We start from the raw sequence: 12,849 nt of genomic DNA, 5'->3' as shown, positions 1-12,849 counted from the left end.
CACATTGTCTTCACTATTCCTAAATCAAATCCTAAATCGAGAGAGGGTGACGAATGTAGAATACTCACGTTTATTGTCGGAATGGTTAGTTGTGATATTCGACGTAAAATTCACATATATCTGATTTGATTGAACGAATTATTGAAGAAAATGAAAAAATGAAAAAAAAGTTGAGAGTAACCTATAAACATAGGGAAGAGTCGAAGAGGAGGAGACTAAAAAAAAATTGTTTTTTTTTTCTCTCTATTTTTTTTTTTGTAAAATATTATATAATTTGGATAAAAAATTATCACGCCATATTAAATAAACGGACTTAACACTTATTTAGTAAAAAAACTGACACATTTTGATAATTCGAATATCATGATCAAAACTTTGATAGTGAAAGAAAATAGTGTTAACTTTATTTATATATATATATATATATATATATATATATATATATATATATATATATATATATATATATATATATATATATATATATATATTTAAAGAAAAGATTGGGCGACAAAGAAATTTGAGAGGGGATGCGTGGTGGTCAATGTGATTCCCCTCTATATCACCTCTTATATATTTATATATAAATAAAAACTTAAATATATTTCTCATCTTCTTTCATTCAATTTATATTTTATTAAATGTATATTTTTTTTAATATAAACATTTTTTTATAAAAAAAACTTTAAATAATATATCTACAATTTATTTAAATTTAAATCAATTTAAATTTTAAATATAATTTCTTTCAATATTTTAAAAAATAATCTATATATTATTTCATTTAATATTTATATATTTTAATAAATTATTAATAACGGGTTAATTCACATCTTATTACAATTTAAATACAAATTAAGAAAAGTGACACATTAATTATTAAATTAAATTTATTATTATTTTTTTTAATTAATAATATGCTATTTTTTTTGTTATTAATTAACTTTTCAATTAATATCCAATTAATTAGTTTTTAGTTATAAATAATTTAAAATGAAAATTATAGTTATTAATATATATATATATATATATATATATATATAAAAGTTATATAAATTTAAAAATCATTTATTAATTTATAATTAAAAACAATATTAACCAGTAAAATAATATTAACTAGTAAAATAATTGTTAATAATATAATTTAAAAAAAATATTTTTTTAATTTTAAATATAGAGAGATGTTTTTATCTAAAGTTTTTGTCCCAATCTTCTAATTAAAATGTTACTATTTTCAGTTTTGTATTATTAGATGCCTTTATATTTTAATTAAATAATATATTATGTCACAAATTTAAACATTATATAATATATATATTTTAATATTAATAATTCTAAATTCTAAATTTCTTAAATTATTTGTACATTATTATTTTTAAATTATATTATCTTCTATTGTTTGATTTTCTTTTTGGAATGTGAAAAATAAAAACATGAATAACTTTGTTTCCATTTAATTTCTTACCACCAGCTTTGGATAATCATTTGTAATTTCTCTAAATAAAAACTAAGATATTTAATATATATATATATATATTTACAATAATGAATTAAAATAAATAAAATGAAGAGAGAAGAAGGGGACTGCCCTCCATTTTGAACAGTTGTTCTTTGAAAGGATTTGCAGAAGCGAATTCTGTACGCTATAAATTAGAGAACTTGCTTTTGCCCTTCTCTTCTTGCAAGTTAGAACAGCTAAAGGCGACTCCTTTTCTAATCCCCACCAACGCCGAAGCTAATTTGCAACTATGCCGACAGGTTTGAAATCCTTCCGTTGAGTCCGATTCTTTATCTGCACTTGATTTCTCACCGTATCGTATCCGATTTGGTGTTGCGCTTTTAGATTTCCATTTACACTGTTGTCAATGTGGTTTCGAATTTTATTGTAGTTAAATCTCTCATCTTCACACCCTTCATCTCCTTGTAATTTTTTTCATGTGATTGTTTCTCCAACTTCTTAAATTATTGTCTACATTCGAGTTCACTTGACGGATCGGAGGTTCTTCTTGACCCATAAACTGAAACTTGATAAATCTGTCGGGAATCCATTTCATTTCAGTGGTTTTGCATCCTAGGAAAGAGATTCAGTCATACACAAGGTCTAGATAATAAAATATACTAGTCATAAAGAGTTAAATATGCAACATTAAGCTCCCACCAAGAGTATAGAGGGAAATCTTCCAGTAAGCTAGGAGATTTGTTTATAGAAACATTTCTTGAATCTTTTTTCAGGGGAATTGTCAACAATAAATAAAGTCTCAATTTTTTTTTCTGCAGTTTTCAAAATATGATCAAGATGAGCTCGCTCTCTAGTGAGCAAGCTTGCTTTTATGACTAGTTTCTGGGCATTTTTCTGTATTCATGAATGCGGCTTCAACTCTACAGAATTAGGAATCTCAAATATCTGGAGTTTCTTTTTGTATATAGTTAAAAGCAAATTTAGTTTATTCGTTTTGTCATCCAGATTATATTCTTATGCATAATAGAGAACGTCACGTGGCATTTCAGTAACTGATTTCCCGTTTACTAGATTCGAAACTTGACTGTACATAATTTTTTTTTTGGATTTAATAGTCTTGCTAGATCTACCTCTCAGTGCCATCAATGAGGAATACCCTTCATAAAATTAAATAAATGATGAATGCATGTCACATGAAGAATTGCCACCAAGATTGGCTGATGTAGCATTTCCACTGGTCATCTTTTCAGACAGAACTGATATTGGTTTATGAAAAGTAAAAGATTGCGAGTGGACATAATCAAAACCTGGGTAAGGAAGTTATGAAACTGATGAATCACGGAAAGATCATTTTCAACAAATAAAGAAGTGATCCACGCCCTTTCCTAATTAGGCAGAACCTTTTCCCACCTCGTCGGTTTAATTTTTCTTCTATTACCTTCTGCTATTAGAATCCGTCTTTTGGTTCTCTAACTTCACTCATATAATATTAGATATTGCTACAAACATAAAATACACGAGGAGAAAGTACCCGTAAAATATCAGTACTGGAAGTGCCAACACACATGTTGGAAAGATCACTCATTAAAAACTTTGCAGACTGACCCCAAGGTCATTGAAGTGACAATTGTGTAAAATAATAGCAAATGAAAGATCTGAATTTACTAAATAAGTTTTCTAACCATGTAAACTTCTCTACCTAAAATGTGAGGGATATGCCAAAGACATTGAATGTGAGTTTATTATGAAATACTATATTACTGATGGCAACAGTTGAAGTACACGGAGAGTGAGAAGCCTTTATATACATGCCATGTCTTAGCATTAAGTGGTATTTTCCTTTCATTTGGAAAAATATGTTTACATTGAATAGCAATTATCCTTTTCATAATTTTAGTTAGGTGAATAACTATGTTTTTTATATGGTAGGTGCTGATAAGACTTACAAATTTTCTACCATGCTATGCTGTCACTTCTTGTCTTTCTTCTTCTTCTAGAGAAACTTGAATTATCGCCTCAAATACATGGCAAGTAGCTATGTGCCCAGAATCATCTTTAATGTTTGTTAAGCAGTAGTCATCATGGAAAAGACAACCATCTTTATTCTTACTTCGTAGACAATAACTCGTGGTAATTACAATTGTTAAAGCAGTCAATTAAAGTCATTTAATAATAGATAATATAATACTAAGGTCATGCAAGTTTAAAAAGTGAGAAATGCTCCTGAAATGGAGAGTAGAAAATAATTTAGTAGATCTGTGGAGTTACTTCAGTCTATATGTACCTGAATTTCTCCTGTCTTTGTTTTGTAAAGAAGGTGGTCGTACACCCAAAGCTGAGAAACAGGTTGTTTAATCTGAAATCCATTTATCAAAATGCATTTGTCCAAAGAAGCATGTGCTATTATTCATACTAAAAGAAGCCCTGCATTATGGGGATGGAATTATAAATCCTTTGTTGCATGTATCCCCAAATTTTCCTTTTCAAAAAAAAAAATGTATCCCCAAATTTTATGCACTTTGCAAATAGAAAAATCCATTGGAAAGATGTACTCATTAGTTAGCTCTATTTTTCTCCATCAGCTCCATGTGAAAATATGCTCTCCCTAACCACATCTTTTGTGAGCTCTTCTTTTTGTACGCCAAAACTACCCCAACTATGTTTTATAATCACATCCAGAACTTAGCTTTTTAATGTGCCATGAATTCAATTGTTTTTCATAGTCTGCCTTCACTGCTTTCTTCTTCTTGCAAACTATCCTATAAAGTTGGTATTATTTTTAGGATTAGGTCCTCTTATCTTTTCTATGAATTAACTGGTTTACTCCTCCCCTTGGTATTGTCTTGAAATTTTCCTCTGTACTTGGGCCTCAATATTGCAATGTGATTCTTGTCTGGCAGTAAGCGTAAAGTGGCAAAAAGAGACATTCCAAGGTGTAGAAATTGACACTAGCCAGCCTGCATATGTTTTCAAATGCCAGTTGTACGATCTAACAGGCGTACCTCCTGAGAGGCAGAAGATTATGGTGAAGGGAGGTTTGCTAAAGGTTAGTGCTTCTTATTAGGCTTGTCAACTGCTCGTTGATCACTGAGGTGTCAGCTAGTTTCTTTTCATTTATATCATTCTGAATTGTTTTACTGCATGGGTATTAACTTGATATTTTTGTCATTAATGTTTAGGATGATGCTGACTGGTCAACTTTAGGAGTGAAACAGGTGGATAACCTTTATATTTATTGTGGACTTTGTACTTAAATGGACACATTTCTCAACTACTTGGCACCCTTCATATCTGATGTAGGGTCAAAAAATAATGATGATGGGAACTGCTGATGAGATTGTGAATGCACCAGAGAAGGGACCTGTTTTCATGGAAGACCTTCCAGAAGAAGAACAAGTTATAGCAGTTGTATGTTTTTCAACTCTTTGTTAGGGTAGATAACAAGTACCCAGTTTCTTTTTATCATATCATCTCTTGGTCCTTCTGTTATGTGGGTGTTGCAGGTGCTTATGCTTCCTAAGCTAAATGTTATTTTATTGTACTTCATTTCAGTGCAATCATATCCTTACATAATAGGGATCTACTTAATTAAAAAAAAAAAGAAAAAAAAAGAGAGGATTTACTTAATTATGAACTACTTTAAGAAGGGTATTTCTGTTCTTCTTTCGTAAGAGAGGATTTGCCTTCCAACCTGATTTGTAGCTCCTCTGGGATGATTGTTTGCTATCTATTTAACATGCCTTCCTATACATTTCTTTGTTACCTTCATATTTCTAATATTCCACTCATGCACGATAGATGCTTGACTTAGATTCAGAAAACACTATCCAAAGAAAGTCATGTACCAATTTAGTTCCTTCCTTTTAGATTTTGATGCAATTCTGGCATATTTTTATCTCGTTAAATGATCACAGTACTCTCTTAAGTGCTTGTTAGCTTCAGCTTCCATGAGAGACTGGTAGTTTTGTGGTACTGCTGCCTAGAATGTTGGTGTACAGAAAGTGTATGAAAAATGTTGCAGCCTCTAAAACTTGTACAATATGTTTTCCCATTTCAGGGTCACACTGCTGGCTTATTTAATCTTGGAAATACCTGTTACATGAACTCTACTATACAATGCTTGCATTCTGTTCCAGAATTGAAGTCTGCTTTGATACAGTAAGTTTTTTCGAATGAAATGATGTACATTCTTCCATTGCTATCAGTACTATACTTGCCCAGTATATTTTCTTCCCTTCAACCTGCTTTTGACTTTTCCCAAATAGGTATCAAAAGTCAGGTGGAAGTAATGATTTGGATCAGTCATCCCATCTCTTGACTGTTGCCACAAGAGATCTGTTTGGTGAGCTTGATAAAAGTGTCAAACCAGTGGCACCTATGCAGTTTTGGATGGTATATCCTACGTTTTATCATTTTGATTCACAAGTTATTTTCTTTTTGAATAAATACCTGATTTATTTTTGCAGTGATGGTGTTTTAAAACTAATTTATTGTCATTAGAAATATTTCTTTAACAAATCTCAGTGGAATATTTTTGCATAATGCTATTATATCCGAGCTTATGAGTAGGCTTTAAGAAAAATCTAGGGGGATTAGAAAAAAAATGACATGTTACCTACCTTGGATTTTATTTTATTTTTTTGAAAAATGTCAACTTTGATTAAAAAGAGCGCAATATGCGTTCAAACTTTACAACCTTGGACTTTATTTTTGTTACAATGTTGATAATAATTTGATATAATTTGTTTACCCAATCTACATATTTTAGCCTCTACAAATACATGAGAGCTGTCAAGGAAGCTGCAATGTATAAACAATTTACAAGCATCCACCTTTTTAGAACTTTGGTTATGCATTTTGTTCTTGGCATTGTAGGTGTTAAAGAAAAAATATCCTCAATTCAGCCAGCTGCATAATGGAACCTTCATGCAACAGGTTTTTAGGAGTTCATAATATAATGTCATTTTATTGCTTAAACTTATGTTATGTACTAATATCAGCATCAACAAATACTAGGATGCTGAAGAATGTTGGACACAGATTTTATATACTTTATCTCAATCTCTTCAGTCTTCAGTTTCCAGGTAAATTGCCTTCTGTCTGCTGCATTTGAGTTTTTCTCTTACTTTTTAATAGCATGTTCCACAATTATTTTTTTAGCTTTGTAGTTATTGTTGGAATTGTATCAATATCTTGTTGGATGAGTCAATATTTTGAATTATTCATTTTGTTAGTAATTTAAAATCCTCCTTGAATATTAAATGCAACATCACACATAGGTTGTTAATGAGTTAAGACTTTGGGGAGGTTACAGCTTGAGCTGGATTGAGTTTGATAGATATTAAACTTGTGCCAAACTTTAATCCTTAATCTTGCTTGAGTAGTAAACAAGCTCCAATTTGAATACGACTGTTCAACTAAAGAGATTACAAAGATGTCCGTTTACATTACATTTTTGTCGTACTAATAATACATTGTATAAAATATTGATCATCTCAGATATTATTTTATTATTTAAAAAAATGTCAATCGAGCCTAATGGAACTAGATTCTGTAAAGGTTATAAATCAGTCTAGCTTGGTCACAATAGATGAGCTCGAAGTCGAACATTTGCAACTCTAAATAAATGCATCCATCCATCAACATATTCCTCTAGGTTCGGTTCATGAATAGCCCTTCACCAGACCATTTCCACATTTCTCAATTACAAAGTTGGTGTACCATATTTCCTTCCACGAGGCTTGTTTCCATCATTCAGCTTGCTGTGTTATTTAATCTTTATTTACACAAGACTCATATATAAGGTTCAATTGAATATCAGATAGTCATACCAAAAAAAAATATTAGTAATGGGTATAGCGCAATTATTCGATGGCCAGTTCTCTGACTCCGTCATTGATTCACTATGTCAATTTTAGTGGAGAAGAGCATGAATGATTGACCTATATTTATATATTGATGAAGGTATTCTTTTGAGTGCGGTCTATGGAGTTTCTAAACAGTTTACTTTTCTCATGCTTCATCAGTACATGTAATAGGTCTAAATTCTCAAAGATGTTACTACTGATTCAGTAGCCTTTGTTTAGTATTTGTTTCTAGGATTTAAAGAATCATGATATGTTTTGTTTAATTTTTAAGATAGGTTACTATTGAACACTGACCTCCTATTTGAAAATGAGATCTCTAAATCAGTTTCCCCCCTAAATGTTGCAGTAGTAGTGCTGATGCAATGAAGGCACTATTTGGGATCGAACTTGTTAGCAGGTAACAACTTTTCTTCTCTATTATAACCACCATAAAACTTTGGAGCTATGATCCTTTTACTTTCCTTTTGATTAATTCATGTCAACTCATGTCATGTGATGACTTGTACTTGACTTTGTTTATGTGACCTTTACTTTGACTGGATTAATGAAAAAAGCTCCATCCTTTAAAATAAACTGTGAAGACTTTTCATATAATAGCAAGTCTCTACAAAGGACTTGAAATCTTCATAAATTGTAAAATGTTGTGACGAGCAGCATTCTTTCTGCGCTTTGCTCTGGCGGTACCAAAAGTGTAGTACTGCACAGCTCTCACATGGTAATGAAGGTCTTTGGTAGTGATATCTTAGGAACTCAATTGAATGACTTGGAAACTATACTTAGTAATTAACCATTAAAAGTCATAAAAATTAAGAGTTTTATAGCTGTATCCACCAAACGTTCCTTTGCTAGGTTGGAAGCACTTAAAGTCCATATTTAATATGTTGAGATTCTGACTTCTACTTTCATTTGAGTATATATGTTTATCTTGTTCCTGACAATGGAGAGAACTTAGAAGTACATAACAGAAGAGAAGATCCAAAAGTAAAAATATAGACATTTAAATGGTGTTGACCCAATAAGAATAAATGTGAAGTAGCTAGCTCAACCAAGTCGAACCCAGAGATTTACCTACTAAGCAATGACTTGAGTTACATGAATCAATATGTAGTTTCTCTGTGAAACAATTCACATCATTTTGTGGTGGAACTAAATGCTGGTTTGCGTATAAGATCATTCTTCTTGGCGATGTGATTTTAGGGTGCATTGTCAAGAAAGTGGTGAAGAAAGTTCTGAGAGTGAATCGATTTATGCACTCAAATGTCACATATCTCATGAGGTGAACCATTTGCATGAGGGGCTAAAACATGTAAGTAATCTTACTTAACCGCTAGCTAGTCTTGCTTGATTTCTGTGTTTGCTAATTCATTCTTGTCCTTTTTTGATTGGGTACAAGTTTTACTTTTCAGATTTATTTCATCTTGCTTTATTTATATTCTACAAGTTAATTTGATCACTTCAGGGTTTGAAATCGGAACTAGAGAAGGCTTCACCGTCCTTGGGTCGCAGTGCAATTTACATAAAAGATTCTCGTATTAGTAGCCTGCCAAGGTATAAACTGATCTCCAAACTCTCACTTCTTATGCATAGTCATCTATAGGTGCCTGACACATTCATTTTTCCCGTTTCTTACCCTAAAAATATAGATACTTGACCATTCAATTTGTAAGATTCTTCTGGAAGAGAGAGTCAAACCAGAAGGCCAAGATATTGCGGGTAACATATATATATATATATATATTATTCATATCTATTGAAACTATTATTTTCAGTGACCTCTTCCAAAAAATCATATGTATCATGACCTGTATTGTTTTCAGAAAGTAGATTATCCTCTGGAACTGGATGTTTACGATTTGTGCTCTGAAGACCTTAAGAAGAAATTGGAAGCTCCTCGTCAGGTTCTATATTGTCTTTTCTTACACCCCTTAGCACAAATTAAATGACAAAGTTAACAAAAAGACATAATAGAATGGTCAACATTTATTTTGTTTGACTCAAGATATACTCAAAAGCTCTTTTATTAATCATTGGAGTTGTCTTATTATCAACATTTGGTTTTACGCAAGGGTACTTTGAACAGTTTACTCAAAAGTGTAATTTCACCCACTTAGAGACAAATATATTCTAACAATGTCAGTTCATATGCAAAATTGCATAATTTGTTTGTAAAAGGGAGTTTTATTTGGTCATAACTATGTGATGTCAGATTCTGAGAGATGAAGAAGGTAAAAAGCTTGGTTTAAAAAGCAAAAACAAAAGCCCTGATGCTACGGAGAAGGATGTGAAGATGACGGAAGCTGAGGTATCTAAAGTGGCATCAAGTCATGGAAATATCCTTATAGAATATATATATTAGTATGATGTTTTCTTCTCTCTTGATGAATAGGGGTCATCAAATACGGATGGGGCATCCTCTAGTGCAGTTGCAGCAGGAAGTAAGCAGAATCTTTAATGCATTTCTATGTAACATTCACTTTTCTTTTAGCTTATGTGAATGTGCTTAAAGCAATGGGGCTTGAGCTTGAGGCATTAAACTGCTTCTTGGTTCTTAATTATTCCCCAGTGAATGTGCCAGATGCAAATTTGTGAAGGGAAATAGTTAATGTGATGTAAAGTCGTATAATTTCTTATTTGATGCCGGGTTTCTTTTGAAGTAATCCAATTATTTGAAAAAAATTGATTGATGAAAAATGTATTATTTGAGTTAAATGTCTAAAATATTCTTTGTATTTGATATTATAAAATGTTATAGAGAATAGAGTAGGGGTATTGTAGTATTTTAGTTGATGATTTGATTGATGTTAACCCTTCAACAAACAAGGCCAAGTTTATGGTTGAAAATAATACGTAAACTCCTGTAGAGTTGAGGTTCTTTTTACATTCTTTTTCTTTTTGGGGAAAGACTGAAGCCTTATTGATAAATAAAAAGGTAGTGGCACTCAAAAAGTAGAGCAAGAAAAGGAAAAAGGTACACCACCAGAGTATCTCAAAGGGAAAAAAGTTATTCTAACCTATACAAAATTCAGATAGGCCAAGTAAAGAAAAAACAGAAAAGTAAGTCAAACAAGCCAATGTAGTGTAGAAAAGCAAGGCAAACATAAGTGAGTCTCCCAATCAACGTTGAGATGATGTAGGGGGCAATGAGTCTTTAGTGAGTTAGTAAGAGTCTCAGAGTCCTTAGGTTGATTCTCAATCAAATCACATTGATTGAGTGGGAGGTCGGTCATGGCGGTGGGATGTTGTGTTAGCCTTCTCAAGGAAATAAACTCTGGTCTAAAAGAAAGTCTTTGGTGAGTACGCATACCCCATTCCTTGTACAACCAATTAGCCTGATTGTTTCGGGTTCTTGTTCCAGATTCTACTTCAAAGGTCGGCAGCGGATGACAATAGTTTTTCATAGCTGCTCTCAGTTCTTCTTGTTCTTCCACAATCTACATTTCATAGTTCTCATAGACAAGTGCAACAAATGAGATTTGAGAATTAACTTCAATGTAGTCCCTACATCATGGTGAAATTATTTCATTTTATACACTTGAGCGCATATGATCCATGGAAATAGCCTACAAGCTAGAAATTCAGTTCTCCTTATTTAATTTGCTACACTAAGAGCTTGTTTGATGTAGGGATTTTCCAAAACCATCCATTTACAAAGAAAAACGTAGATTGATGAAAAAGCGGATTATTGTGTTAAATGACTAAAATGTCTGTTTTGTTTAATATTTAAAATGTTATAAAAATAAAGGGTAATTTAGTTGATGATTTGATTGATGAGGTGATTGAACAAGTCCTAACTCTTGGTCCCTCAGGTGCAGAACCTGGCAAAGGAGTGCAGTTGACAGGTGTATACGATCTGGTTGCTGTGCTTACACACAAGGGTAGAAGTGCTGATTCTGGACACTATGTTGCATGGGTCAAGCAAGATAATGGTCAGTTATTTATTTGAAGAAACTGTTTGCATATATTGCTCCTATATTTTCTGTTGTGTGTTTTTGTCATAGTTTATTTACAATTATATATTGAATAAGAATGTAAACTGATTTGCAGGCAAATGGATTCAATTTGACGATGACAATCCAAGTGTCCAGCGGGAGGAAGATATCACGAAACTTTCTGGTGGAGGTAACATTTGTTCTTCATCTGTTTAAAAATCGACATAAATATCATCTAACAACAATAAAATAAAATTTGATCTAAACTGATTTGCATCAGCCATTGCGATTTACCCTTAAAGATGACATAAGTATCTGATTGGTGTATTTCTTGACATTGGTGGTGTGTCGCATCTTATCACTTATTCTAAATGATTAAGTGCATATCTAAATTAAGTGAATTAGCTAATTGGTATTTAAAATATTTAATTATTTAGATTCTGCGCAAATTAAGTTAAAAATATTATGCTAGAACTTAATTCATTAATATAGTAAGAGCATTCTAAATGCAACTTTAACCCCTAAATTAATCGAATTATGAGCTTAAACTACTTTTTAGTATTAGTTCCATATTTTATCAAATTAACTTACAAGCACTTCAAATTTATATATTTTCATTTGGTTTATTTAACATTTTTAAACTTAACTAATTTGACACTTCAATTTAGTATTAATATTCAAGACTTAGAGCTTGTTTGATTATGGGTTTTTTCAAATAATCCTTGTTTGATGAAAAGTGCATTATTTGGGTTATGTATTTAATAAATTAAAATGTTATAAAAAATATAGTAGGGATATTTTAGTATGTTAATATTGATTATTTGAATGATGAAGTGATTAATGTTGGGGTAAGAATAATCCTTCATCAAACAAGTCCTTAATTTTCAATTAATGAAACACACTTAGATCTTGTTTGGTTTCAATTACATATCATTTCTGACGGATTTCATTCTGGTGCCATTGGCTCATATCCAGTTTTATTGGTATAGGATTGTTCTTATATAAAAAAAACACCCATAGAAGTTGTATATATACTTATTGTGTGTTTAATTTTTAGGTGATTGGCACATGGCTTATATTTGCATGTACAAGGCTCGTGTGATTCCCATGTAGAACTGATATTCGATTCGTTTGGAACCATGGATTTATGGTATACCCTTGATGATTGGTGATTGATGAAAGAACATTTAGACATTTTAAAATTACAAATGTTACAAGAAGACAGTATATGGTGGTGGTTGTCTGCTGAATTAAATATGGATTTGTTGAATCTTGTAGTTATCTTTCTTTGCTTTTGTTTTACTTTACTACTCACAAGTAAAGTTTATTTTTCTATAAAAGATTTTATTTTCACCTTTTGTGTTGTTGAATGAAAGTGTTATGTTTTAAGGTTAATCTTTACTATTTTGATGGTATGAATATGAAATCAAAATAGTTTAGTACTCGCAATAAGAACAATTAGATCCCCTCAAAAGGCACCAACAATTCTTTTTGATGGTGTTTATTGACCCCTCCTAGTTTTTTTTTCATATGTAGTTAACATTGTTGTGGTTCGTTTGTTTTACTTTCTCAAGTTTTAATCTTGCGCTCTTTG

General features: G+C 31.4%; 1 protein-coding gene across 1 annotated transcript; it reads left to right on the top strand.

Annotated features, from left to right (window-relative positions):
* Nucleotides 1-1,587: 1,587 nt before the first annotated feature.
* Nucleotides 1,588-12,608, top strand: LOC124938153 (ubiquitin carboxyl-terminal hydrolase 6-like). The gene is made up of 18 exons (XM_047478537.1): nt 1,588-1,758; nt 4,360-4,505; nt 4,639-4,674; nt 4,760-4,867; nt 5,517-5,617; nt 5,725-5,851; nt 6,335-6,394; nt 6,476-6,543; nt 7,673-7,723; nt 8,524-8,632; nt 8,786-8,874; nt 8,970-9,039; nt 9,144-9,224; nt 9,533-9,628; nt 9,713-9,761; nt 11,133-11,252; nt 11,371-11,445; nt 12,313-12,608. Exons 1-18 carry the CDS (start codon nt 1,749-1,751, stop codon nt 12,366-12,368), a joined length of 1,452 nt encoding a protein of 483 aa, XP_047334493.1. The 5' UTR covers nt 1,588-1,748; the 3' UTR covers nt 12,369-12,608.
* The last annotated feature ends 241 nt before the right edge of the window (nt 12,609-12,849 follow it).

Source organism: Impatiens glandulifera, chromosome 1, assembly GCF_907164915.1.
Source record: "Impatiens glandulifera chromosome 1, dImpGla2.1, whole genome shotgun sequence".
NCBI lineage: Eukaryota > Viridiplantae > Streptophyta > Magnoliopsida > Ericales > Balsaminaceae > Impatiens > Impatiens glandulifera.
The sequence above is the reverse complement of the archived record's forward strand: the minus strand, read 5'-3'. Positions and strand labels throughout refer to the sequence as shown.

Bases quoted from the DNA above. Each gene is read 5' to 3' on its own strand.
- LOC124938153 (XM_047478537.1), top strand. The intron at 6,395-6,475 runs GTTTTTAGGAGT...AACAAATACTAG, and splicing joins ATGGAACCTTCATGCAACAG to GATGCTGAAGAATGTTGGAC. The intron at 6,544-7,672 runs GTAAATTGCCTT...TAAATGTTGCAG, and splicing joins CTTCAGTCTTCAGTTTCCAG to TAGTAGTGCTGATGCAATGA.